At 31.6% G+C, this 27,639-nt stretch overlaps 1 protein-coding gene across 3 annotated transcripts; it reads right to left on the bottom strand.

Annotated features, from left to right (window-relative positions):
- On the bottom strand, nt 1-27,639 carry tok (tolloid-like protein 1 tolkin). Of its 3 annotated transcripts, none has more exons than XM_087412284.1 (16): nt 27,311-27,639; nt 17,689-17,841; nt 16,076-16,277; nt 15,341-15,622; nt 11,900-12,280; nt 11,035-11,213; nt 9,514-9,744; nt 8,957-9,181; nt 8,253-8,720; nt 7,834-7,956; nt 7,425-7,743; nt 5,970-6,261; nt 5,283-5,496; nt 4,969-5,088; nt 4,838-4,893; nt 1-2,381 (listed from the first exon to the last, which is right to left on the bottom strand). In XM_087412284.1, exons 1-16 carry the CDS (start codon nt 27,498-27,500, stop codon nt 2,217-2,219), a joined length of 3,600 nt encoding a protein of 1,199 aa, XP_087268410.1. In that variant the 5' UTR covers nt 27,501-27,639; the 3' UTR covers nt 1-2,216. The 3 variants fall into 3 exon arrangements, with proteins under 3 accessions (XP_087268410.1, XP_011059856.1, XP_011059855.1); XM_011061554.2 differs by having other exon boundaries at nt 4,838-4,878; XM_011061553.2 differs by having other exon boundaries at nt 4,838-5,088.

Here is a 27,639-nt window from a genome sequence, read left to right as displayed (position 1 = left end):
TTTCTATGATCGCAAATCGATTATACATATATGTATATGTATTTAATTTATTATATTACTTACTGCGTGCGAAAAATTTCTTATCTAAGTAACTGAACTAAAGTAGTAATACATTATTAGTTTTGTATATGAAGAAAAATCTGATAGTAATAATAATAATAATAATAATAATAAGTTATTTCTTAGAACTCTTCACATTTTAATTTATAACTTCCATTGTATTTTGAGAGACAAACGAAGAAATATTGATTTATCCAAATAATCATTTTCCAACTGAGATTGCTTAACAATTTCAATATTATCTATTATATTATTTCAATATGGCTTGGAAGAATAATTACGGTGCTCGACGTATTCAATTTAAGACTTGTAAAAATCTTGTAGAATGTGACATGTGCGTCAGCTCGTAAAATTATTGATAAAATTATTGATTGTATCTAACGCGATAGAAATATTCGCGTTTATCAGTGTTTATTGTATCGGATATGGTGTAAATACAAAAGGTGTGCTTGTTCTCGAGATCAATTTTCGTCCAATTCTGTGCAGTACCCAGGCGACTTCATTTTTCGATACATTATCGATATATCAGAGTTAATCAGTTCGCACGTATGCTATGGTGGAAATAGGTAACCGACAACGTGTGTTATCATGCCTTTGTGTTTAATAAAATACTGCAAGAATAATTCGAGAAAGATAAAAGATAAAAATATAAGTTATTTTCAGTAACATACATACGCATTCGTGAAATAAATAAAAATTTTGTAGCTAATATATTACGAAAAAAAAAGAAAAAAATGAAGAAAATTGGAATAAAGTAAATATGTAGATTCATATTCAGAATACGCTCGACTTGTGATTTGTTGCTCCGCATATGTTTATTGATTTTTTTCTTCATTGGTTTAAGAGTCATATCGATTTAAATTTGTTATTTAGAGTCGATTGTTCCATCTTTTGAGTAGTAAAGTTATCTGTTAGATAAGTAGCAAGATTACTCAATCAGGTGCGCGGATTTACCTAACAGATAAAATTTACTGAAAGATGGAACAATCGGTCCTTAACGATGTTAAATAAACAATAATAAACCTAACCAAATATGTGTTTTTTTCATTACTTACTCCTAATATAATATCTTTTTGCATATATCTTATTTTTAATAAAGCAATGTAATTATAGCATATTTTATCTTGCTCAAATAGCCCTTCTTGCAATATTAATTAAATTTTATTCATATTGAGACGTAAAATATATTATTCTTAATTATTTACTTTTTGCTCTTTATATTTGTACAAAATAAATGCATTATAAATATTGATAGGCATACAACTTTATGGCTATGATTCAAATTAACTACCATAATATGGACGACGCTGGGTGCAACTTTCTTTGGCTGTTAAGAAATACTGCGCAAGAGCACTTTTGTATTTACACCATGATATCAGATTATATTTTGTAAACTGCAAACAGAAGGATACTCTTAGGATTGGGAAGTAACTAGTTATCTAGTAACTAAGTTACAGTTACAGTTACTTTTTTTCATTAATTGTAATTTAACTTAATTCCTTTTTTCCGTCTGTAACTGTAACTTAACTTAGTTACATTTCTTTCAATAACTAGTAACTAATTTAACAGTTATCTTTTACAATTACTTTACATTTTAAACTTATTTGTCCAATTTAATGTAATTGATTAAAATCTGAATACTGATTAAGGCTACGGTCCGCTTGATGTTATTAATGCTTCGAAGTATTTTTTGATTGGTCAGTAAATTGTAAACGTAAATTATTTTTTTCTTTGATAGCCCTAATGATATTGATGTTACTCATATTGGTCTGTCATGATAACAGAAAAGTAACTGAAAAGTTACTTTTTTAGTAATTGTGATTGTTATAAGTTAATTTTTAGTCTCTTTAACTTGGAACTGTAACTAGTCACCTTTGAAAAAAAAAAAACTGTAATTGTAACTAGTTATTTTTACAAAGTATTAACTTTCCCAACCCTGGATAATCTATCCTCGATGTAATATATGTATGTATATATATCTTTTTTTAAGGAATCAACATATTTGCTAACAAGAATGAAAATTTGGTCTAACATACATAGAAGAATATACATAATGTATTGTCGCGCTATAAGTACTCCTAATTAGTACTTCTCACGAAAGTATTCAGCTTGGAATTTTATCAATCTAATCGATTGAAGTGTGCTCGAGCAAAAGATCACATGTTTTCCTGATCTTCGTTGTCTTCACCACCGAGATTTTCCTCGCTGTCCTGCCGATCAATTGCCACAAAAATAGCTACGAAGCCTTTGTTTGAAATTGTATCGTCAGTTTTGAATCTTACTAACAGTGCCTCGTTCATGGAAATAAAATCAGTAGTATTCTGTAATATAATGATACAATTTGAATGTTTTTATTCTATAGGGTTCAATGATTTTTAATAAAGCGCTCGTGTGTAGATAGAGCGGACTAAACTGAATCGAAGAATTGTCTACCATTTTGCAATTTTTCTAATTTTCCTTTTAATTACCCAATAAGTAAAATGTCCAAAATTTACGTGTAAAACAACTTTAAGATGCTTTCAAAGGAATCCTAAAGCCGTCTATAGTACCGATTATATCAGAATTTTTGTATAACAATTACTTTTTTCCTCGCAGATTCGAAAATCCTTTCCAGGCATGCATCAATACGTGTCTGTGAGGTGGAGAAAAAAGTTCCAAAATTGAAATCTTAAGAAAAATTTTTTGTCATTCTCGGCGTAAACTCCATCTCACAGACACGTATTGATACTTTATTCCTAGAAAAAAGATTTTCAAATTCGGAAAACAAGGAAAAAAGTAATTGTTATACAAAAATTATGACTTAGTCGATAATACAAACAGCTTTATGATTCCCTTAAGGCGATGCTAAAGCTTTCTGTTTTACCCACATTTCCACTCGATGAAAAATCTCCGAATTGGATTTATGGATTACAAAAGTATTATTACATAAATTAAAGTACGCATAAACAGGACCTCAGTTGCATTGGATTTCATGAGAAAATCCAGAAAGAAAGTTAAAAAATTCACTTTTAGCTTGTACAGTTGTCACCTCAGATATATATTTGCTTGATATAAGAGTTTTAGATATTTTAAAAATAAACGTGCAACTGAGGTCATATTATTATTATAACGATACGAGTTTGTAGAATTAAGATCGAAAGTCTAGAAGAAAAGTATTTTCACCGAGTGAAAAAAATACATGTATACGGATGCTTTACGGAAGACTGAGAGTTAAAATTCCGTGTAGCAGTAGTTATGCGGCTTGCGATAGATGATACCGGTATATGTAGATAAGGACATATGTATGCCTTTGAATAAGACAGAATGATATAACATAATATAAGACATGAATCAAAGATGTCACTATTGGGCACTTTAGCATTATCACCTTAGAAAAATTCTGAAGTCTGTATTACCAACTAAACCAAATAATTTTTGTATAACAATTTTACTTTTTCCTCTCTTACTGATTTGAAAATCCTTTTCCAGGATTAAAGTATACGCATTAATATCCTAATAACTAAATATTCATAGAAAGTTCGATTCGTATTCCCAAATATGCTGAATATTCCGGCATAGTGAAAGAATCGTCACAGAATATACAAATGTCGATGAAATGTTCAGAATATTCTATGAATATTATTCCTTGTACATATCATGAAAATCACGAGGAGCGAGTGAGCAGTACACATCTCTACCGACAGAGGGTCATGGCGGAGAACATTTATTCGTTAACAAAAGAATCATCTGGAACAGACTATAAGGAACGCAGCATTTCGCTTGTAAAATAAGCTCCAAAATTGGGCTCCAAGGTGAAGATATATAGTGTTTTTCAAAGCAAAATTTTGTTTAAGAACTAATTCAAGGACAACCTGATCTGGAATTTCTTGAAAAATTAAAATTTTGCGAAACATTTTCGGAATATGTAATGATTTATAAATGGAATTTTTAATCGATATTGGAATGTTGCTTTTATATTCCGTAAATATTTTGGAATACTCTTATTATTTTGGAATGTTGTTTTAGGATTTTAGGAACCTTTTATGAATATTTCAAAAATATTTAGAGTTTGCTGGATACGTGTCTGTGAGGTGGAGTCCATGCTGAGAACGACAAAAAATTTTGAAATTGAGATCTTCTTTATCATTTCTTAATTTAATATCATGCTCCAGAGTCGTGACAACATTTGCTTCATATAAAAGCTGTGCAATCTATACTTATGAAAGAATAATCCACAGACTACTAGTTTGCATGAAGAAACAGTGTGGATTTCTTAAAACGTTATACGAAATTTACGTGTATGTGTAAGTGAGACATTGAGACGTACGTGTCAATGGTCGGATCTTATATTTAAGACCGTCTTAAGTACAATCTTAAGATGCCATGAACCAATCAGAGAGCCGTATTAGCATCTTAAGATGTTACAAGACTGTCTCAAGAATGGATTATGAATACCGCACAATGGCACACAAATCGTCTATAAGTGCTATTTTCAATATTTAACTAATCTTTAGAATTCCCTTAAGAGTTTTTTTTAAAAAACAACTTCAAAATATAAAGAATTCTGAAAGCAATCTTAAAGTTTTCTTATGCGTCGATGTTACTTATTTGACAATCTTTAGAAATTAATATCTCGTTACACTGTTGCGAAAATGGTAGATGATTTTTCGGCTCATTTTAGTTCGCTTTATCGGCATACGAGAACTTATCGGACATCCTGTATATCGCTTTGTATATTTTCATATTATTTCAATATAATGTTATTGAAAGCATTCGAAAACTAAAAAGGTATACTTACGGAATTACCACAAAATCGACCATACGGTGGACTAGACGCGTCTAAACCGGAGAAAACTTCAACAAAGTCATATCCACATTCGGCTTCATATTCCAATTGGAACGAAAGAAAAGATAAATGAACATTTTTACCTAGTGGCGCTTCTATTATCCAGTCACAGTCAGTTCTGTGATCATATTGATAATAACCATATTTGGCGTGAGAATATAAGTGCTTCACTCTGTCGGTTGCCATAAGATGACCACCGCAGGCTATAACGAAAATTACAGTACTAATTACTATATATTGTCGAGCACTATTAAACTGAAAGATTCTTTATTAATTTTGCTTCGATATTATATTAATTGGATTCGATATTACACTTTTGACATTTGATAAATCGAATCTTTGTGCTAAAATTCTCATTGTCATTCACTGTCACTGTATTATAGAAACAATAATCTACCTGTACTATGAGTGGCTAAGAAACCTTTCCTCTGTACGGAAGCATCGCTCTTGAAAACCATATACATTTGATTGCTCGTAGCGAGAATCGGATGTGGTTCTTTATTACCACAAAATCTACCTAAGGTTATGCTGTCCGGTGAATCTCCGTCATAAATAGCAATATGATCATACGCGCATTCTTGATGCGGTTCCATCTCGAAAACTTTAAAGACCTGCAATACACATTGTCACAAATATTAACGATTTAAAAAAATTCTCTTCTCCAATTACTTTCTTGTTTTTTTTATTTATTTTTTAAAAATAATATACTAACTGTCTTATATACGTACATCGATATTCATAATCGCGGTTCTTATATTTAAGATCATCTTAAGATGTTATAAATAGGGATGCAACCGGATATTCAAATTTTAGAAATATATTATATTAATAATATTATAGTATAATAAAAGTTTTCAGAATATTTAAAACATAATGTCATTTCGATATAAAATTTTCGCACATATATATGTATATATATATATAGTTGCATCCTTAGTCATAAATCGCAATCACAGATAGAATCGTTTTAGCATTTTAAGACATTATGATGATTTTATTGAAATAAGAACAGACTATATATGAATAACCAGTCATAATACATATGTACGATAACAAACTTTACGAAAAAATATATAATACGAACCAATTTTATTCGATGGCCTGGTTTCGTAGTAAAATGCCAAACACAATCCTTACGTCCAGGATAATAATCCGGATAATTTGGTGAGGTGATTGTTCCCATGGGCGTAGTAATCTCATATTTGCAGCCACCCTCTTTGCAATCGTGACCATTTTCGTGAAGTGTGAATCCATTGTGGCAAGAACACTGATAAGAACCTATCGTATTTTTGCACTCGTGCTGACATCCACCGTTGTTATTGGCACACTCATCCATATCAGTGAAAAATACGGCAGCGAAGCCTGATTTTTGGACGCTGTTCAATAAAACGTGTAGTGCAAATGACAAGAGTATAATCGATTGTTCCTGCCGACAATGCAAGTCTCGACTGATTTATAGACCGATGTAAAATAATTTAATGTGAAAGTTCTAAGGAAATATTTTGTTTAACATAACAAAAAATTGAAACTGTGCTTTGCAGTTTCTGCACCTGGTACTTTTGTATTTATACAAAATTTGTATATATGTACATATATTATATTTATAAAATTCAAAGTGACTTTATCTTGATCTTAGCAACGCCACCCAATGTCAAACGGATATGATCAGTAAATAAACCCTTTTTAAACTCTACAATTTTTGTCTGAAACATCTTTCCACATCTTTTATAAATTTCAAGATATTTCGGTGTCAAAGTTAAAATAGGACAACCACGTGTATATATATATATACATATACATATACATATATATATATATATATATATATATATATATATATATATATATATACATACATATGTATACATATATTCGTATGCGTGCGTATGTGTGTGCGCGCGCGCGTGCGCGTGTGTATGTGGTGTGTGTGTACAGGGTGTTTCAAAATTCACATCCGTGAAATACAAGACATGATACTTTATGCTAAAAGAAATAACTTTTTCCGTTTGCAAAATTATGTATACATTATATATATATATATGTATACATATATGTAGATGTATTAGGTGTTGGAATTAATTCGTAGCGTTTTACAAGTGATGGGAAGTACTTTCATTAATGTATTTTTTAATGCTCATGTGAAATAAATAACATTCTTTCATTAAAAAACGCTACGAATTAATTCCAACACCTAATATATATAGGTATGTATTATATGATGTATACAATGTAGGTATGTATATGTACAACGAATCAATTTGATTTTCAATTTTTTCTGTGAGGAAAAAAGGCAAAGAAAAAACACCTTAGAACAAACACCATTCCATATTATCTCATCAGTATTTAACTGAGCAATTAATGCGCATATATATATGCATTGATTGCTCAGTTAAGTACTGATGAGATAATATAAGTAAATGCATCGATCAAAACATGACGAAATATGTAGCGCTACGTTTTTTTTTGTAATATATAAAGATCTTATATTATACTGCACGTGTAAGCTGGATATTATAAGATAGTCGACACGAAATAAAACCTGTTATCAGATGTGAAAATAATCCTCATAAAGTTGCCTTCGGATGTGATAAGTGGCGGTAATCGTGCACCACAAAATATCCCATGTTTTCTAAGAACGTCATCGCCAAGCTTACTCGCCACTTCTACAGAGTCATACTCGCATTCTTCCTGGTACACGTTGTTACCTTCGAGATCAAAATGTGTGAAGTTTAAAGTGATACGATATTGAGGCGGAGCAATAATTTCCCAGACACAGTTTTTGTTTCCTGGATAAGTTTCGGGAAAGGATGGACTCGTAATAGTACCATTACTATCATCGAAGAATCCACCACAAGCATCTGTGGAAATAGAAAATTTTACTTATTATACTAGCTAATTAAATTAAACAGATTTTCCAGAGATTTTAAGAGAGAACTGTTGCACTTTACCTTCGCAATGTTTGCCGTCAGAATGTAATTCGAAACCAATTTTACAAGAACATTCGTATCCACCGAGTGTATTGATGCAATCGTGTTCACAACCGTGATCCGTTAACACGCATTCGTCGAATTCTTAAACATTAAAGTAACATCGCTCGTCATGTACGATTATTGTATTAGGGTATTAGACTGATCCTACAATGAGTCTGCAGCCGGAAGTCTTAGACTTAATCGATGAAGTTGGCCAATCAGCGTTAGTCGTACAAGTTGGCTAGAGGTCAACTTCACTGGTAGGACTATCGACTACCGATTCATTGTAGAATCAGCATTAAGTATAACAATGAAATTAACACACAAGAGTGTGGTATATACGTATACGATATACGTATACGATATCGACTATTACTGTTTTCTGTTGTTTTACGCACCTTTCATAAAAGTAGCCGAGAAACCAGCCTTTTGAACGGAACCGTCGCTGACAAACTTAACGAGTAGCTTGTTCCCCGTCGACTTAATATCTGGTGGTATCTTGTACCCGCAATAAACGCCGATTAAGGGAGAATCGTTGTTATGTCCGTCACGCACTTCAACATAGTCGTACACGCAATTGTCATGATTCTCGATCTCGAAAGATTGGAATTTCAAGGCCACTTGATAATCTTGAGGTACAGACAACTTCCACACGCACTCTTTGCTGGATTGATATTCCTCTGGATAATTTGGTGATTCCAAATGTCCTACGCCATCTAATTCAACATCACCACCGCAAACAGCCTCATAATTCGCCGTGAAACCACGGTGGCCACTTTGCCTGGTAGACGTTACGTACGTTACCAGCATACGACTTCCACTCGACACTATTGGTTCGTGCATCTTACCGCTACCGCAATATCGACCTGAATTAAATGAAAGCGGAGAGTTTGAGAATTATAGAATCGCTACTAATTCCTACGAATAGCGTTCTCTGATAGAACCACGCATAATTTTAATGCAGCCCTTATACATTTCCTAAATACTCTTTTCCATGTCTTTTTTCCATGTCATTTTATAAATTCGCATTATCGGGATTATTGCAGAACGCAAACGCAAACGCAAACGCAAACTTAATTTTTTAAAGAAGAAAAGTTCTCACCCAATACTCGGCTCTTATACCAGTACCCGTCTCGAATCTCAAGATAATCGCTACGGCAATAGTCGCTTTTGAATATGTCGAGAGACGTGATATTTAATACAATACGTTCGCCGTGCGTCGCCGTAATCCTCCATTCGCACCGTTCTCCATCGCCAGACGGAGAATTATTCGGATGATTTGGTGATCCGAAACTACCACTGTTCTCCTGAAAAGTTCTACCACATTCTGCAAAAATTCACCAAATTTATTAATTTAATTAGGTTAAACTGAATTAGTTAAATGACACTGGCATACATGTATATTTTAAACGAAACAAAGTGAAAAAATTTTTTTAATCTTTCAATTTTAGTGCGTCCACTTATCTTAAATCTTGTTTTCATCAATGTACATATTTCGTACTGTGTCAGCTATCGAAAAATTTGATTGTAAAAGTTAATAAATACATATGATATTTCAATATCAAGTTTTCTCTTTTTGAAACAATATTTAAATTTTATAACTATTTTATTTAAAAATTCCAACAAAAATTCAGAAGAACAATTGAATTGGCTTCTTACTGTGACACTTGTACAAAAGGTTCGTTTGTGAGATATCGCCCTCGCTCAGTCTAATTCTTTGTCCGATCTCGGGTCTCTTCTTTCCATGAATTTCCATAGGTAAAATTGTGTCCAGATAAGTGCCTTTCGAAAAGGTATTCTTTGCATAGTGCATAATAGAATCATAATCATAAGGCAAACCGAGTGAATTCACTTCTTCCTCAGTCAATTTATTGAAATTGTATTCCTGACCTATAACAAGACATTTAATATTTTCGCCCCAATGAAGGGTTTCTGTGTGTGTGTGTGTGTGTGTGTGTGTGTGTGTGTTTGCGTGCGTGCGTGCGTGTAGGCTTATATCAGATAAATTATTGTTTTACGCAGAAAATATAAAATATGTGTTCTACTGTGTCGATGCATCTTATAATAATTTTCGATATTCCAAACTTCTTCTATTGCATCAAATATATAATATTTTGTATTTCACATATCAATAAAGACGATACACGCATTTAATGTAACGAACAAATATTTTCGAAATAATAAATGCGTATACTAAACGTAAATGCCTAATATTAGAAAACGTATCGATTTTTCAAAATTAAGACCAATGTGTATTGTTAATAATAACAGAGATCAATGATGGAAGTACTTTTTGTATATCATTAATTAAAAATGGAATATGTTTTGACGAGATAAATTCGCGCAGATGCATTTCTGATATTAAATATCAGCTGTCTCTCTGGCTTAAAAGAGATATCACGATCATATTTTTAATTAGATAATTTCAAATGATAAAAACCCTAAGTGCTATATTAGCATTCTCTTAAGCTCTGAAATAAGAGCACTTTAAAAGCGCCAATCAGAATGCAGATAATTAGAGCATAATTACATTTCTGACAATCCTTTGAAGCGTCTACGTACGTCTAAACAATGCAATAACTTTGAATAATGAGATATATCATTTTTATCATTCAAATGGATCTTTTGTCTATTGCATAGCATTGTGTCAATAATATATTATATGTTTTATGATATTCATTTAATTATACAGCGTAAGTTACACAATGTTTAATAAAATTTTACCAACTATAATATAAATAAAATCCACATCGGATTCTACAATATGTGGCAGTGTTGGATATTTGACAAATCTCCATATCAAATATATTGTAACGAAAAGATTAATCAAGATCAATTTTGAGAATGATTTGAAAAGATATATGATGAATAAATAAGTAATAAGTGTGATTATATCGATGATCTAATTACAATTATAACTTTGTTAATAAAAGAAATCTGTTCAAAAATTTATACAAACTCATTCCAGATAACTTGGCCAGTAAAATTTAGAAAATGATTTAAAAAGATAGGAATCATTTTTGTAACATCTTCTCTGAGATCTCGCCATTATTTCTACTTTGACAATGTATCTTCTTTTTACAAAAAAAAGCTCGATTGTATAATCTCACACACACACGCGCGCGCGCGCACGCGCACATCTTGTAGTCACAATTTCGGAATAAATCAGAAATCACTTACCACTCATAATATTATCGCGGATAATTTGTACATGACGATCACGATCTGGTCGAGTATGTTCGTGCCAAAATCCAACGACGTGACCCAACTCATGTACAACTATACCAAACTTATCGCAGTTTTTTCCAATGCTAATAGCCTGCGGTCCGTTACCTCTCTTTCCAACGAAAGAACAACATCTGTTAAGAAAGTTTATTTTGTCGTTGAATATACACTTGTCCCGGACACAATTCTTTATCTTTTTTCCTTTTGAAATAATAGTGTAAAATCATATAAAGAAGGATATTTTACATTAGAGATAATATCTTGTATATATTGCTATGTAATTATTTTAAAATGAGAAAAGGAGGAATAATGTAAAATGATATATCGCGCTTAAAATAATAATAATCATTCGAAAATAGAGTTGTTCATAATACCAAATAATAATAGGCCCATAAAAAAAAGTACTCTGTGCTGGGGTATAGATCCAGCTATTTTTAAGTACTTTGAGTCGCTGAATACGAATCTGACATAAAAATAAGACCATCCAGGGCAAATTTTCAATCTAGAGCGAAAAAAATGGGAAAGAAACGGGTCATTTTGGATGGTCCTATTTTGATATCAGATTATTATGATATATTATGATATTTTGATATTAGAATATTCAGCGACTCAAAATACATAAGAATAGCTGGGTCTCCACCCCAGCACAGGGTACTTTTTTTGTAGGCCTGTGTAATTAAATAACAAATTGTACAAATCACGTGGTATATGTACATATGTGAGTATGTGTGTGTGTGTGTGTGTGTGTGTGTGTGTGTGTGTGTGTGTGTGTGTGTGTGTGTAAGAACAAATGTAATAGCATCTATTATCCGTGACTCACCCGCAAGGTCTTTCCGTAAACAAAATATAATTAGGATGCTCTCTAGGCACCCTCTCTACAAATTTCACGCAAGTGAAGTTTTCCCAATGTCTCATCGCCTGCTTGAATAAGGCTTTGTGTGCGCCGGAAAAATTGCCATCGATCTCATAGGGAATCACACCGTGATCCCACACTCGTTCCTTTCTTGCAGTAGCTGCTCGACGTATTCTACTTAAATACGCGCCGCTTTTGTTAGCTAAATATTTTTGTTTGTGTTCTATATCGTAGAATTCGATGGAGCGAAGACGTCGATCGTGTATGGAAACAATTTCATCCGACGCATCGACAATAAGGCCATGCATTCGTCGATTACATTGATTGTGAGAACATCTCCGCAAAATTCTGAGGATATATGTATAAACATAATAATAATGCGTAAGCTTACACATACAACGCGCTTGCGTACTCGCACGAATTCATGCACGCACACGTGCACTCTCAATATACGATATGGATGTATCGCCAAATTCCGATTCCAGCGCGCGTACGTTACATAACTAACAATATTTTATACTTTTATTTTTTGACGAACAAAACACATAAAAATAAAAATATTAATCGAAAATGTAAAACCGAAACCAACAGCAACAATAGAAATCTAAAACTTGCGTAACAAGAAATATTACACGTCTGATTGCTATGTGATGCAAAACATGTAATTTGAAAAAATAATATAAAATATTGTCTTTTTTTTTTTTTCAAAAATAAGCATCTGCGAAACAGAGAACGATTTCGACAGTATAGCGATAAAAGCGAGTTGCTAGGCGTAAATTAAAGGCACTGTGCAGAACACGTAACTTTTTACGAGAGCGGACAAAATTGGCAATTGGCGCTGGCAATTACGACAGAACGCAACGTTAGAGATCACATTTGATTGTATCGCGATTGGAAGAATAAAATGTAAATAAAATCAAACTAACTGAATCCATGATACTTAATGTTGATCAAACAAACATCAATCAATGATGGATAAAATCGTTTTGGCAGGTTTTATAACATTTTATTTCGTAAATTCCTTTGCGTAAAAGAAATCCATCTAGCTAATTAATCAAAAATAAACGTAATCAATTGACGCGTTGTAATGCAAGCTATCTAATTTCAATAAGAGGTAAACTAGGCAGCGAGAATTGGGGACAAGTAATTAAAATAAGATCACTAATTGTAAGAAGATCAAGAAAGATCGCTGTTGCATTTGCTATAGCTTTATCACGATCTCGTAATAGTGTATGGAAAATTGAGATATCATGCCGTACTTGCATCGAGTTAGACCATGCAGTCCCTTAGGCCCTTAAGGCCGCGAAAGGGTTCCTGAATCAACAAACCGTTACGATTAATTAGCGTGTCTCGCGTGTAAGCCGCGCTTAAGCAGTATACGACCCTAAGTACTTGGTGAGAAACGAGAAGTATAGAAGTGTACGTTAATAAATCCGGTTGAGATGCATTTACCGTGCTTCCTTTATAGTTTATACGTATAGCTCATTGCGCCTATAGTGCTGTGTTACGAGGAAATCAGCGATCTATTCCACTACCTCACGACGACGTACATATATGTATATGATATGAGATACGATCTTTGGGAAGAGAAACTGGAAAGTCTTACGCGCGATAAATGCGCGATATTTATATTCGTTATTATTGCTGTTAAAAATGATGAGAATGTGATCAGTGTTACTTATATAATGTGTGACACTTTTACATGTTTAAATATAACACTTGGCATAACAATTAACGTAATAAATCTTTTTCAGTTTGAAAAAGTTTACCGTATACTTCAATTTTAAAATAATTTTCCAGAAGAAATAATTAAGACTCAATTAAGGATTTTAATAAGAGGCGAATACTTGAAAATTGAAAGAAAAACATAGTCGTTGTTTGTTAAATATAACATAATAGTAGTCTTCGTTTCGCTTTGCGAAGTTTAGTCGTATAGTTAGTCGTATTGTCGTATAACATATATACTTTGCGCACGTGTGCATATCAGTGTGCTAATCCCATAGGGGGTGAAAACTCAAAAGGGTCGCGATACATAGAGATTAGGGAGCGCACCGGACGTAGATCGAGCTTTGAAACAGGCTTACGAAAGCGCATGTTTACGCCTTATATATCCGACACTGCAATGAAACATGATCTTATATAATATTCCCAACGAAACTCTAGAGAATTCTGGGGAAGAGTTTTTCTGGACCCACGAATGTAGCGGATACGAAAGGGGGATCAATGGAAAGGATGAACGACATTTTTTTTTTTAAGTACATATATATTGTACAACGGATTTCTTCAAACTTCATAAATCAGATAAAATAACGACGCTTTACCGATTCACCTGTCCAAAATTTCCAGATTGTATTATTGTATATTTTTGACATATTCAGCATGTTTATATATACATATATTCGGTTTATTTATTTATATATGCGTGCACATCTCTTATCTGATTGCCAGTTCTATATCATTGATAATGTGAGATTATGACTGCTGATGTAGTCTAGGTCTAGAAAATTGTCAAAATGATTCTCGATACCGGATTCCAGATGAAAGATAATAATAATTAAAAAATAGGAAGCTTTTTTGACGTTTAATTGAGAGAGAGAGAGAGAGAGAGAGAGAGAGAGAGAGACTTTCGTGTGTAAAAGTATATACCTTGTACACACACGCACGTATAATGATGCGTGAGCGACTACCTGGTTACAGACATACGAAATATACGTGGTGCTCGAAACACGTCGCTGCCAATGCTGACAAGTTATTGACAGTTCGAAGGCTGAAAATGTCGGGACAGATAGTAACGGACCCCATTTTCCAGCTTTACGACGACGTCCACTGTTATTGGCATTGCGAGATAGCTCCCGTTAGCGGAAATATCGTTGGCGATACTTAGAAATTGATGCGGTTGCCAGTAGCCAAGTGAAAGAATAATAAAACCATGCCAAATTGCAAATTTTATCTTTGAAATTTACATACAATTTAATTGGGTCATCCACAGTAAATAAATGAGTCGATTATTTTCATTATATACGAAAACGCGTATTATGCGTATTGCATATAATTGTATATATATATAGATTATGTAGATATTTCATTGATATATATATATATATATATATATATATATATATATCAATGAAAGATACTATAATCTGCAGTGTCTTTTATATATAACTAGCATTATCAACTTATGTTATCTAACCAGCCTTATCAATTTGTGTTATCAGTTACACATTACTATACTGCATATACATATAGTATACGCTAGCAATGCAGGAGAAAAAACAGAACAAATACTGAATCAAAGTAAAATAGGAAGTAAACGATACATCGCATCGTACTGAATGATTGAACAAGCATGTTAATATGTTAAATAACAATCGAATATCTATATTTGATTAAATTTGATCTTTCTACCTTTTGCGATGGTGACGACGACGTCGTCGATTTGACGATACATTTTGCGTACTCATTTCAGATAACGAGGTAGATATTTCTTTGACACCATCTGTATGTATGTGGCCTACATATTTATTATCCCCGAGAGTTAAAGTTGTAGTGGTTGAAAATTCGAGTGGCATGTCGTCATTCGATTGTCTGGCTTTCATTGATTTCGATATCCAAGTCCTCCTGGAGAGCTGTCGATGAGCTTGTCGTCCAGAGTGCCTTTTCTTCGAAACTTGGGTCGAGGATTCCAATCTGATAGACACAATAATAGGCACGACTGTCAGTTAATAGGTATCATTTTTTTTATACTTTGTATTAACACGCATGTATATTAAATTACTTATAAATTGCAAATAAATACAACAGCGTTAAATATTTCCGGGCGGTAATAATATATGTCATTCTTATCTTCAGATATATAAAGAGAACAGATATCACAAAAAATAGTATTATTTATTATCATGCAAAGCATTTTTGAGATTTTTATCATACCATATATAATATCTTTTTTTTTCTATTTAGAATTCATTTCAACACTTATGATGTTCCTTACACAATACTTGAAAAATATGAATTACGCAACGAAAAAGAAAATTTGTTAAAAATATTAGATATATTTTATTAAATATTCTTGTATATCACACACGTAACGTATATATATAGCAAAAGTACATAAATATTGAAATACATAAATTCATGTAATACCTGAATTTAAGGCTTTCGTCTTTTACTACGGGATTAATATCATCGTCTCTAGCAGTAAAGCTGAAATTATCGGATTCATCACCCGTACTATATTGGTTTCGATTTATCATGATAGGCTCTGGCTTCTCTTGGACGACCATTTCATCGTGCTCATGAAGCATCTGTTTGTTAGCATCGTGTTCGCTCTTAAACTGGAGAATCTCTGAAATAAACAATATCATTTCTCTTCAAATTAAATATGAAAGCTATCTATAAATATATCTCGCTATATATATATAATAGGTACAATTAAATATTTTTTAAAATTACAAATTCTCTCTCTCTCTCTCTCTCTCTCTCTCTCTCTCTCGCTTTCGAGGTGTGTGTGTTTATTAAATAACAAATTTGATAGACGCACTCAGTGCGTACTGCATATTAAAGCCATCGTGCACAAATTGATACAAAAATGTTTGTTTAATATAATATAAAAAAATCGAGTTAAATCATGAAATTCTCAATACATTTTACTGTACTGTTAAAATATATATTTTATAATTTAAAATATTTGCCTTTTATTCTTTTACACTCAGATTAAATCAGTATACAACAGCTTTGATATGCACCAGTGCGCACTTAGTGCGTCCAACCAAATTCGCTAAAAGTAAAATCAGGGCCGCCGCAAGCAGGTGTGCAAGTTGTGTATTGCACAAAGGCGCATTAACAAGAAGAGCGCTAAATTAAATTTTAATCTTCCATCTGTATTTTTACTCTTTTCATCTGCAATCTGGATTTTTAATCCAGTCTTTTACTATTCTATATTAGCCTTTCAAAAAATGTAAAAATTTTCAGAGTTACTTTTCGACATCTTTACCCCAACAAGATCCCTCTCAACAAAATTTTTAGAAAAAGAAACCTCTCCTTTATTTAGGAAAACTTTGAGAGTGAAATTTTACTTATAAAAAAAACTCAAATTGCAAAAGAAGGGTTAAAAATAAATTCTAAACATTCGTAACACCAATTGCGTGTGCACGCTTCTGCCAGATTTAATTTCTTTTAAAAAATACTGTACTGTATATTAACTTAGAGAAATAAAAAAAATCTAATTACAAAAGTTAAAACTATTAGTTGGGACAGATATATAGTCATTTATTTGCCGATGTCAAAAAATTTTTCAATATATGCAGGGTCATATACATACAAAACTATTTTAGCATCAAGATAGTGATTATTTCTCTAAAACAGAAATGTGAAAAATGAAAAATTTCAATTCCTAATATAAATTCTCATTCTTCTCATTTTTGTTCTAAAAAGAAGATAACATGATTAAATTGCAGCGCTTTGCTTAAATATATTTTTAGAAATTATTTAAAAACATATCTTATTTAAAAAATTGATAAATAAAAATATTAACAAGTACGGCAAAATCTCCTTTGCATAAAAATGCCATAAATATGCCAACGGCGACCCTAAATAAAATTATAAGTAACTATAAAATCATGATTGAGTACAGTGGCAAAAACTATCGGGAAGTGTCAGTATTATATTCCAATGGTTTTTATTACAGAAACTGCGTTTCTCTATATATTTATATATATATATTTTTTTTTTCAAATAATATATTAGATCTATATTACCTGTCAAACCTTCCTCTTCCACCTGTAGACCTTCTTTTAATATCTCTTCTCTATATTTTTTCAATTCTTCCAAGTAGCTTTTATTTAATTTTTGCTCGCGCCATTCTGTGTCGTATTTGATATTTGGCAGTGCAATGTCACCGAGAAAACCATCTGAAATTAATCATATACAATGCATTCATTATTATACGATTCTATTCTATAAACGAATTATAAATACATGCGTTGCGCGCGTAATAAATTAGAACTTTTCCAATCTACGATGTCGCGAGCGTATACGCATCTCTGCGTGCGTTGGCGTTCGTTTCGGTTAATTAATTAGGCGCTCACGCACGCTCGCACGCATACGATCACACCTCGATAAGTATTAACGAGGTTGAAATCGCTGAAGTTGTATTCGCAACGACATATTCATAAATACAGCTTCATAGGAACAAATTGCATATGTAGCTGCGAGTACAGTTTGTTCTATATCGTACGTGCTTTCAGGGCTTAAGTTACTTGTAATAATTATCTAATCATAGTATCATAAATTTTTAAAAAAGGATATCTAATGCAAAAGCTAAACACATATATTTCTTTAATGTAGAATTGCGAGTGCGGCCCTGCACAGCTTCCGTATACGAATGCATGTATATACACGATGCAGCCGGTTACAAACCACGTAATGCCAAACCCCTGTCCGTTTCGAATCGGTGATTTCGTGCCATTCAGGCAGGAGCATCGTCCGAATGTTCACATAAAATAATTTCGTTGTATTTCACGTATTCATTACAACTAATAAACGTTCTGCAAATCAACTCTTCTTTTAATTTTTGCTGTAGTGCGTGTGTGTGTGTGTGTGTGTGTGTGTGCGTGTGTGTGTGTGTGTGTGTGTGTGTGTGTGTGTGTGTGTGTGTGTGTGTGTGTGTGTGTGTGTGTGTGTGTGTGTGTGTGCATTATATATGTATATTTATAAATTGATCATTCATTTTACTATCTAACATTAAGATTTTTTTTTATATATATATATAAAATGTAATAGTATTATATAATATTATTTTTATGTAACATTATCTTATATCTTTAATGAAACAAACAACAGAAAAGGATAAATTCACAATGGCGACAGACACTGTTATAAACTTGTCATTTTTATTAGAGAGAGAAATTTTGTAAAGATAAAAACAGATTTTTTTAAGTGAGAGAAATTAAGAATGATGATAATACTCAAGATGCTATCGTCTAGCCGCGGAATCGTGGCAAAGAGCCAATCGTGATGTCGGAACTGTTTCAATCTCCGAATCGATCAGAGAAGCCTCCTTTTCAATTTCCAGGACATTTGCAAGACCATATAAGATGTGAGAGATATGTAGAGAGAGAGAGAGAGAGAGAGAGAGAGAGAGAGAGAGAGAGGAAAGAAATAGATCAAAAATTTTATGAAGTATGCAATAAAGCTACTTTTGTAATTAGATAAAACATGGTTTTGACTTTTGTATTGAAATACTTATATCGATCAACTAATTCTCTATCATCATTAAATATATTGTCTTGCAAATACGCGCTTGCAAATTTTAATTTTTTAAAGATATATCTTGTTTGACATTAGCAGTATATTATGATAAATTATAACAGCCTAGTTTAATAAATAGAATATATTAGAATAAAATATTTAATCAATTTGTGAAAGACAACAATTTCTTCAGATTCAATCTTGTTAAAAAGAAACTTTAATCTTTAATACACAAATCCTTGTCATAATGTTATATACTGAAATCTGCAACTTTCAAGCTTATAGATACTCGAAACGCGACTGATGTAGCAAGAATGGACTTTTTATCTTGAATTATTCTACATTAATACACAGCAGCAGATTTATTACAATATTTGTAAGGATTTTAAGAGGGGTTACAAAGATAATGCATAAACTATGAAACTGAGAAACGCCTGATATTCTCATTGTCAACATTCCGGCTCTCAACATACAATATACAACGTACTGAACGCGTGTATTATCACATATATACGTCCATGGATTACGTGAGTATGTGTACGCGAGTATGTGCTGTATTGATTCGAATGGAGAAACCTCTCGCATCGCGGCGAGTCTCTATCGCGTCGGATTAAACGCTTGCGTACACTACTGACGTCAATTTTATATCTGCTTTCTCTTTGTTTTTTTTTCTCTTTCTTGTTCTGCGCGCAACATAGAGTATTCGATGATAGTTTTTCTTTTATGATTGCATGGCGATATTTTATACCTTTTAATCCTTTGAAAATGACAATTCGATCAATCTACACGATATATGTAGAATCGCCGACGAATCGGGAGAAAGAAAGTTTGTTCTTGTACTTCTTGTCAAATAAATAAGTGATATTGTAAATTATATCGAATAAATTGGATATAAATATTCACAGAATTTTTTGTTCCTAGCAAATAATTAAACCATCTATTTTATATTTTTACAATTAATGAGATATATATATTTCACAAAAATGTATATTTTGTCATCATAATCAAAATTTTTTTCATAACTAATAAATATCGAAGAAAACATCGTAGGTACGGTATAACATTTGCTTCGACTTCAACATTTTTCTCTCAGTGTACACTGATACAGTTACTTAAAAATTTATTTGCGAGACACAATATATATTTTACTAAAATAAATTATTATCTATAACCGATAAAAAAAATCTTATTTCTTACAAATAAACTATCTTATTATTTCTTACAAATAAACTATATATATTTACTTTCAATTAATTAGTTGTTTTACAGAAATGTAAAAATTTTTCGTCATTAGTAAAGATACATGGCTCTCTAACAAGGCAATCCAGCTTATCCGACTGGTTTTTCACAATCCGATCATCCGGCTGGATTGTGAAAAAGTCATATTTCGCAATTTGGATAGAAATACATATTTAAATTTTCAAATTATTTTATTATATGTATTCCTGTACTGAAAGAAGAGATTGGCTGCAGCAAATTAGATGGTAAAATATGGCATAACATTTTTAATTAGCTGTAGTAGCCAATTCTTGGTTGCTGCAGCCAATTAAAAATGCTGTGCCGTATTCAGCAAATCTTTTCTTTCAGTGTGACCAATCTAGCTCTATAAACTAGGTAAGTATTCTTTTATTATTGTTTAAATATAAATTAACACATATACATATACCGGATGTTCAAAATAAATCGTTACAAATTTTTATCTCGGAAATACGACATTATTGAGAAAAATATTCAGACAAAAGTTGTAGGGTTCAAAAAGGTCTATTTGCTGATCAATTTGACCTTAGGTGGCGTCGCCAAGGTCAGGTCAAGGTCACATCGATTTTTTTTTAATGAAGCATCCTACTTTGGTTTCCAGAATCTAATAGCTGATGTCAAGAGCTTTCCAAAACGCTATAAGAAAATATTTTTTCATGAAGTACTTTTTGAGTTATGATGCTTGAAGATTACAGTACCGCCGGCATTAACATTACCCAAGGTGTCCGACCGACGGTTAAAATCTCTTAAACGTTATTCAGAATCATATACTGGATATTATTTGTTAAAATCGAATTTATTGTAGGATTGTATTTCTTATTATCATTTTTACAAAATGAATTTTTAGTACAAGAATGAAAATAAGAGGAATAATCTCCAATAGCCTTGATCTTGACAAATATTATCTGGCTAGAATCTGGAATCAAAAATAGGGTATTCCAATAAAAAAATCGACGTGACCTTGACTTTGGTAACATCATCCAAAGTTAAACTGATATAAAATCAGTAAATAGATTTTTTTAAATCTATACCCTACAATTTTTGTCTGAACAATTTTTCTTAATAATACTATGTTTTTGAGATAAACATTTGTAACGCTTTATTTTGAACACCTAGTATAGTATGTATAACGAATTTCAGGGCAACTCAAGAACACACACATACACACACAAAGAGAGAGGGTGTCCCGAAATTCAAGGGTAATATTATTGCAGTGTGAAACTTCATGAAAAATCAAATAATAAAAGTATAAATCATTTTTTTCTGTGAAGTAATTTCTTAGGTATAACCGTTTAAAGTTTGATTGATCGTAAGCGTTAGTTAAAAAGTCATCTATCCATGTGACGTGCATGCAATGGTGGGTGCGTTCCGAGTAACGCTTCAAGCGCATGATGCATCATTTGTCCTTGTTCACCAAATAATAAAGAAGGATAAAACGATACATCATGCGCTTCATGCATAACTCGAAATGCACTCAGTATTAGATACTAAACAAAGCATTGCTATGCTAAATATTATATACATTATCACACGAATGACAGATAACTTTTTAACCAACACTTATGATTGGTCAAACTTCCAACATTTATATTTACACAAAAAATTACTTGAAAGAAAAGAATGGCTTACATTTTTATTATTTAATTTTTCACGAATTTTCACGCTGCCACAAGGTTATTATTCTCAAAGTTTGAGACACCCTGTATATATAATGCTAATTTAAATTTGAAATAATACGCAACATAAAATATAATATAACATATATTATTGGTTCAGCAATTTAATTTAAATGTAAAATGTATTAAAATATATTTATATATATGACATTAAAATTACATTCTATGTATAATACCTATGCTAATTGTTCTTACGCGATAAAGTATTAAAGTATATAATGTCGGATATGCGAATATATATATTTTCCACACTAATAGACTGTTTATTAAGAAACGATTCCTCTCGAGGTGATTGCCACTTTGTTATATGTCGCGAACGATAATAAGTTTGTATTAATAACGATTTATTATGTTTATGACATTTCTCAATAACGCCATTAATCTGAGAACAATGATTATTGTAACAATCTGGCTGATGGAATTGATCTCAATCGTAAAAGAGATGAATAATAATCTTTATAGTTGTATGTAGCATCTATTTCTATCTTCTTTCTTACTATTCTTCCATCATCATTCGTCTTTCACACCAGATGAATATTTGATTTAATCCTAAAGGATAAGTCCTCATCACGTTCAGCTTTTGCATCACTTTCTACTTCCCGAGTTTGATTCAATTGAATGCCATAGTTTTTTTCACGTTCATTTAGAAAATATATACAAAAAAAATCGAATAATTATTTTTTTTTATAAAATCTCTAAAAAATAATCGAGGAAAGTAAAATTAAAAGCAGTCAGTTCTCTGAGAGTCATATTTCGAGATGCAATATAATCATAATTAAAGAAATACAGTTACGGCTATAAGGAACAATGTGTGTGCGTGTGTGTGTGTGTATGTGTGTGTGTGTGTATGCGCGCGCGCGCGCGCGTGCGTGCGTGCGTATGTGGGTGGGTGTGTGGTACGCGCGCGCGCACGAAATTAATATTGTAATATAGTATAGTGTTATTATATTATATAAATTTTATACATCTCAAATATAACACAGAGCTAAAATAGAGTGGCATAAAGATAGTTATATAATTATTCTATACGTCATATATTATTTCATCCATCTAATTGAGCACATTATATTAATACTAAAACAATAATCGAATTTATCTGATTGTGAGATCATATCCAAAGCCTAGATGCTTACACTGTCAAATTATAAATTTAATATTGATATTTTTATTCATTTCTATAGATCGCTATTGCTCCTATTCAATATGTCGTTAATTTTACTAAAACAATAAAGTTAAACGATTTAACTCAGAAAAATTTATTAATTGTCCCAAATTTATCTTTATTATTTACTAAGTGCATACATTAATATATGAACATTATTTACTTTAAAAATAACTACAGAAATGGATTGATTTATATTTTGACACACATGGAAGTTAACATTAAAAATAACAAAATGTTACTTAACTGAAGGAATTGAGTTGCTACTGCTCTTTTGATATTTAACAGAGAATATTGTTCTAAATAAATGGTAAAGACTCATCAAGATCTTGTTTCCCCGCTGGAATTAAAGAAAAAGCTTCACAAACTGCGTGTCGGAGGCATACCGAGGGTTAAAAGGTTATCTCTCGATGTGATAATCAAGCAAACAGAAGGAAAGCAAGGCGAATGGCATGTTACATTCCGGTGGTTTAACCAAGAAGATCGAAGAGAATCGATTTGCATTGATTTAATAAATGGCTGTCTTAAATAATGCTTTTTATATTCCTTGCAGATTTAATTTTGTTATACTGTATTACGTCTCGCTAACAAATTTTTTTTAGTCACTTATAAATATGAAAAGGAATTGTTTACTAATGTTTTTTTTGGTAGTGTATAATTTATACATTTATATTTTCAGTATTAATTATTGCAAGCAATAAACTTTAGCAAACTGTAATTAAGAATCGTGTATTTTATTCGCTTTAAAATCTCTATTGCCATTCGTGAATGTCTTTTATAATATATGTAACTTTAACAAATTTATATTTGATACTGTTCATAGTCTAAGTATATACGAGTATTTTTTATACAAATACGTCTGTAGTATAGTAGTTTCCTTGTTTATACATTTTTCCTTTTTATTACTGTTGATGTACTTGATTAATCTGCTTTAAATATAATATTAAAATAATACGATATTGCATGAATGGACGTTGCGTATAATGTGATTTAACTTGAAACTTTCAAATATATGCGTTGATTCGATATTATTTAGATATATAGTAATGAGCCTACAGCGCGCGCGTGTGTGTGTGTGTGTGTGTGTGTGTGTGTGTGTGTAATTCTACACCTTGCGGTATAAACTTACGTCGCATCGTTCGATTTGTTTTGATATTGCTATCAATTACAAGCTGCATATAAATACGTAAAAATATTACACATAATCTTGTTCGATATCATAAACTATCTATGCATATGATATTTCACGCTTAACTATCATCCTAAAAATTTTGATATTAATCAAGATAATAAATATATGCATCATAGTAATAATAAGACTAAAAAGATTATATTACATTTCGTCACGTTATCACTAAATTTTCCAACAGTACATATTTTTATGCATTTCAAGTTGTGATACAATAGTTGAAAATATATAGAATATTTTTTTAATTAGGTACGTATATACTATTATTATACACTTGTCGTATATACTTTAACTTAAAATCTTTTAATTTAAAGAGAAATTAATTAAGAGGAAAGCAAGCATCCAATAACAAATAGGAAAGAAAAAGAGGAAGTGGAAAGAGGAAGAGGTAGAGAATAAGATAGAGAGAGAGAGAGAGAGAGAGAGAGAGAGAGAGAGACAAAGAACAAGATAGAAAATGCCAAAGAAAAGAACAAATCATGAACGAATGTTTCGTAAAGTGAAAATTTAATGTAAAGCAATGTGAAAATAACTTTTAAGCGAAAAAACTTTGCAGAAACATTTATTTTTGCACTAATTAAACATTGTTCATTATGAATGATAAAACTTTTTTTTATATAAAACGAGTATCAATATTTTTTCATTTGAAAGATAGGTATTTTCAAATTTTTAAAGCTGATAAACTTTCAAATTTTTAAAGCTCAAAACAAATATTTCAAAAAAATTCTCGATCATCCAAGAAATAGAATCATTAAGATGAGACCATACGGTAAAATTTGTCATTTATTTTTAAACAAAAATCCCAGTGTATACATACAACTAGATACTTTAAGTATAATCGAGAGAAGAGAAGAGCGCGTGTTCTACAATCATGCACAAGGATACATTAATGTTTCGAAAACACGCGACGGTGATGTGGCCAACTTTTTCTTTAACCTTCTAAAGTAATCTGGAGCAATATAGAGAAGTATGACATGCTTTTTCCTCATTATAATAGACATACATATAGATGTAGAACGTACTGATCTTTGTAGGGGAAAACTTGCTTCAAATCTTTCAAATTGGAAGCTAAAGTTTTCGTAAATTGTAACAATAGGAAAAACTTTTTGAGTTGTAATCTTTTTTGCATAAAATAATTATGTATATGTATAATGTACATATATATCTAATGAATAATCAATTTGGAATTACCATCTAAAAATTTAGATGACCGTATCTCACGCCCAATAAACCATATCGAAATTTATCGTTCTCTATCCGTACATATTTAGACACACACACACACACACACACACACACACACATCGTAATCTCAATTGACAAGATTAGTCCAATGGGGACATATTTAATTATAAAAAAAGTTGGTTAATTTAAAGAATGTGATGTTTGAAAATTCTAATTTGCCAATAAAAACAAATTCCGTTTCAAGTTATTTTACTGACCAATCGAAATATCGCCATTTTTTGTCTTTATTCGCTAATAGATTCTTCACAAAGAACAAAGAATTTAAAAACTTTTATTAGCAATTTACATTACATCGATTGTATTTGCAAAACATCGGATATAAAAGATTTCTTTTGCGTTTAATTATTTTTTTTTGTAATTAACAATAATCGACACTATGATATTACGACACTCGATGTCTAATCAATAACTATCAGACAACATAAAATCCAAAATTGAGACATGTTTTTTAGACGCAAAAAATGCATCTTTTATTCCCATTTTGGACATTTTATGTTATATTACTTTGAGTTTTTTCACTTGGTTATTATATTTCTCAAAGATTATGTAAGCGACTCTTAAATATAATAATAGGTATTTTATAGGTGTGAAAAGAAAGTGACGAAAAAATGAACAAAATAATGCACCTAAGAAACACAAACGTTAATCCGGATTCTGTTTAAATTATATTGTTTAAAATGACTATTATTATCTATATTCTTATATGTTAAAACGATAATTCTATTTAAAGGAAATTTTACTCTTATTTTTTTTCAAGATAAGCTACCACACCACATCTGAAAAATGTGTCGTGCCATATCATTCTTCATCCCCTTCTTTTTTACTCTATTGCTGACTCGTCTACAGTTCGCGAGACACTTCCAAGATAATCATTTCGAGAAGATGAAAAGACGTCCCTACCTCTTCGTTCTTGCAATCCTCAAGCCTCAGTCGAATTCATCTTGAATACAACAATATAGGTCTCTAAAGCTCTAAAAGAAAAGGAATTACCTAATGGAAAACAGAAATCATTTCGAGAATAATCAATGTCCCTTTCTAAAACCAAGAACATTTATCCTTAATTAGTTATCTATTTATATTATTATTTTGTTTGTTGTCAATTATATTATAAATTGCTTATATCTTTGGTATTGAATTAATTGTTCCAAAAACCAAATGTTTTTAGTTGAAATCATCATTTCAAAAGATAGAAAAGGAGGCACATTGAAGAATTAATGTGTTTTAATTCGGTAAATTCCCCTTCAATTAAAATTATAATAAAGATTATGATATACTTGAAGTTAAAGAAAAAAATCAGATGTACATATACATATATAATTAGATTACTCGCACATGCATTTATAAAAATCTGTTTTTCATCTCATTTGTAGCGATTACAATAAACTATGCCGGGCCACACTGCATCGTGTCGTGTTTGAAATGAAAAAAATTTATTTATTATTAGATATTAAAGAAACTCATAATTACATCTATTTTTCTATAAATGCTTGCATTGTTTTTGACTAGTCCGACATACATAGTTACTAGTATAAGTAATTACATACTGGTGTAATATAATATAATATAATTACTAGTCTTTCTCTTTACTTTTTTGTACTTACCTGCCTTGCAAATATCAGTGTCTAAATCTCCAGTGATAATGTGCGGAAACTTGGTGTTGAATAGTTCCTCGACAGAAAATTTGTGTCGTCGTTTGCCGCGCTTATTTTTATCAGTGTCATTTTCAACAGCTCGGCAATCGACGATCTTGGCTAGCAAGTAGACGATTGCGAGTACCAAGAATGTCCTCATCTCGAGATTATCGTACAAAATATTGATACGGCAACGGCGACGCCGGCGATAATGACGATAGCGACGATGATGACGACGACCACGATGACGACGTCGACGACGTCGACGACGACGACGACGACGACGACGACGACGACGA

The sequence above is a fragment of the Acromyrmex echinatior genome, chromosome 13 (genome assembly GCF_024713525.1).
Source record: "Acromyrmex echinatior isolate Ae372 chromosome 13, ASM2471352v2, whole genome shotgun sequence".
NCBI classification, from domain to species: Eukaryota; Metazoa; Arthropoda; class Insecta; order Hymenoptera; family Formicidae; genus Acromyrmex; species Acromyrmex echinatior.
Note: the sequence above shows the minus strand (reverse complement) of the source record. Positions and strands in the feature narration are given on the sequence as shown.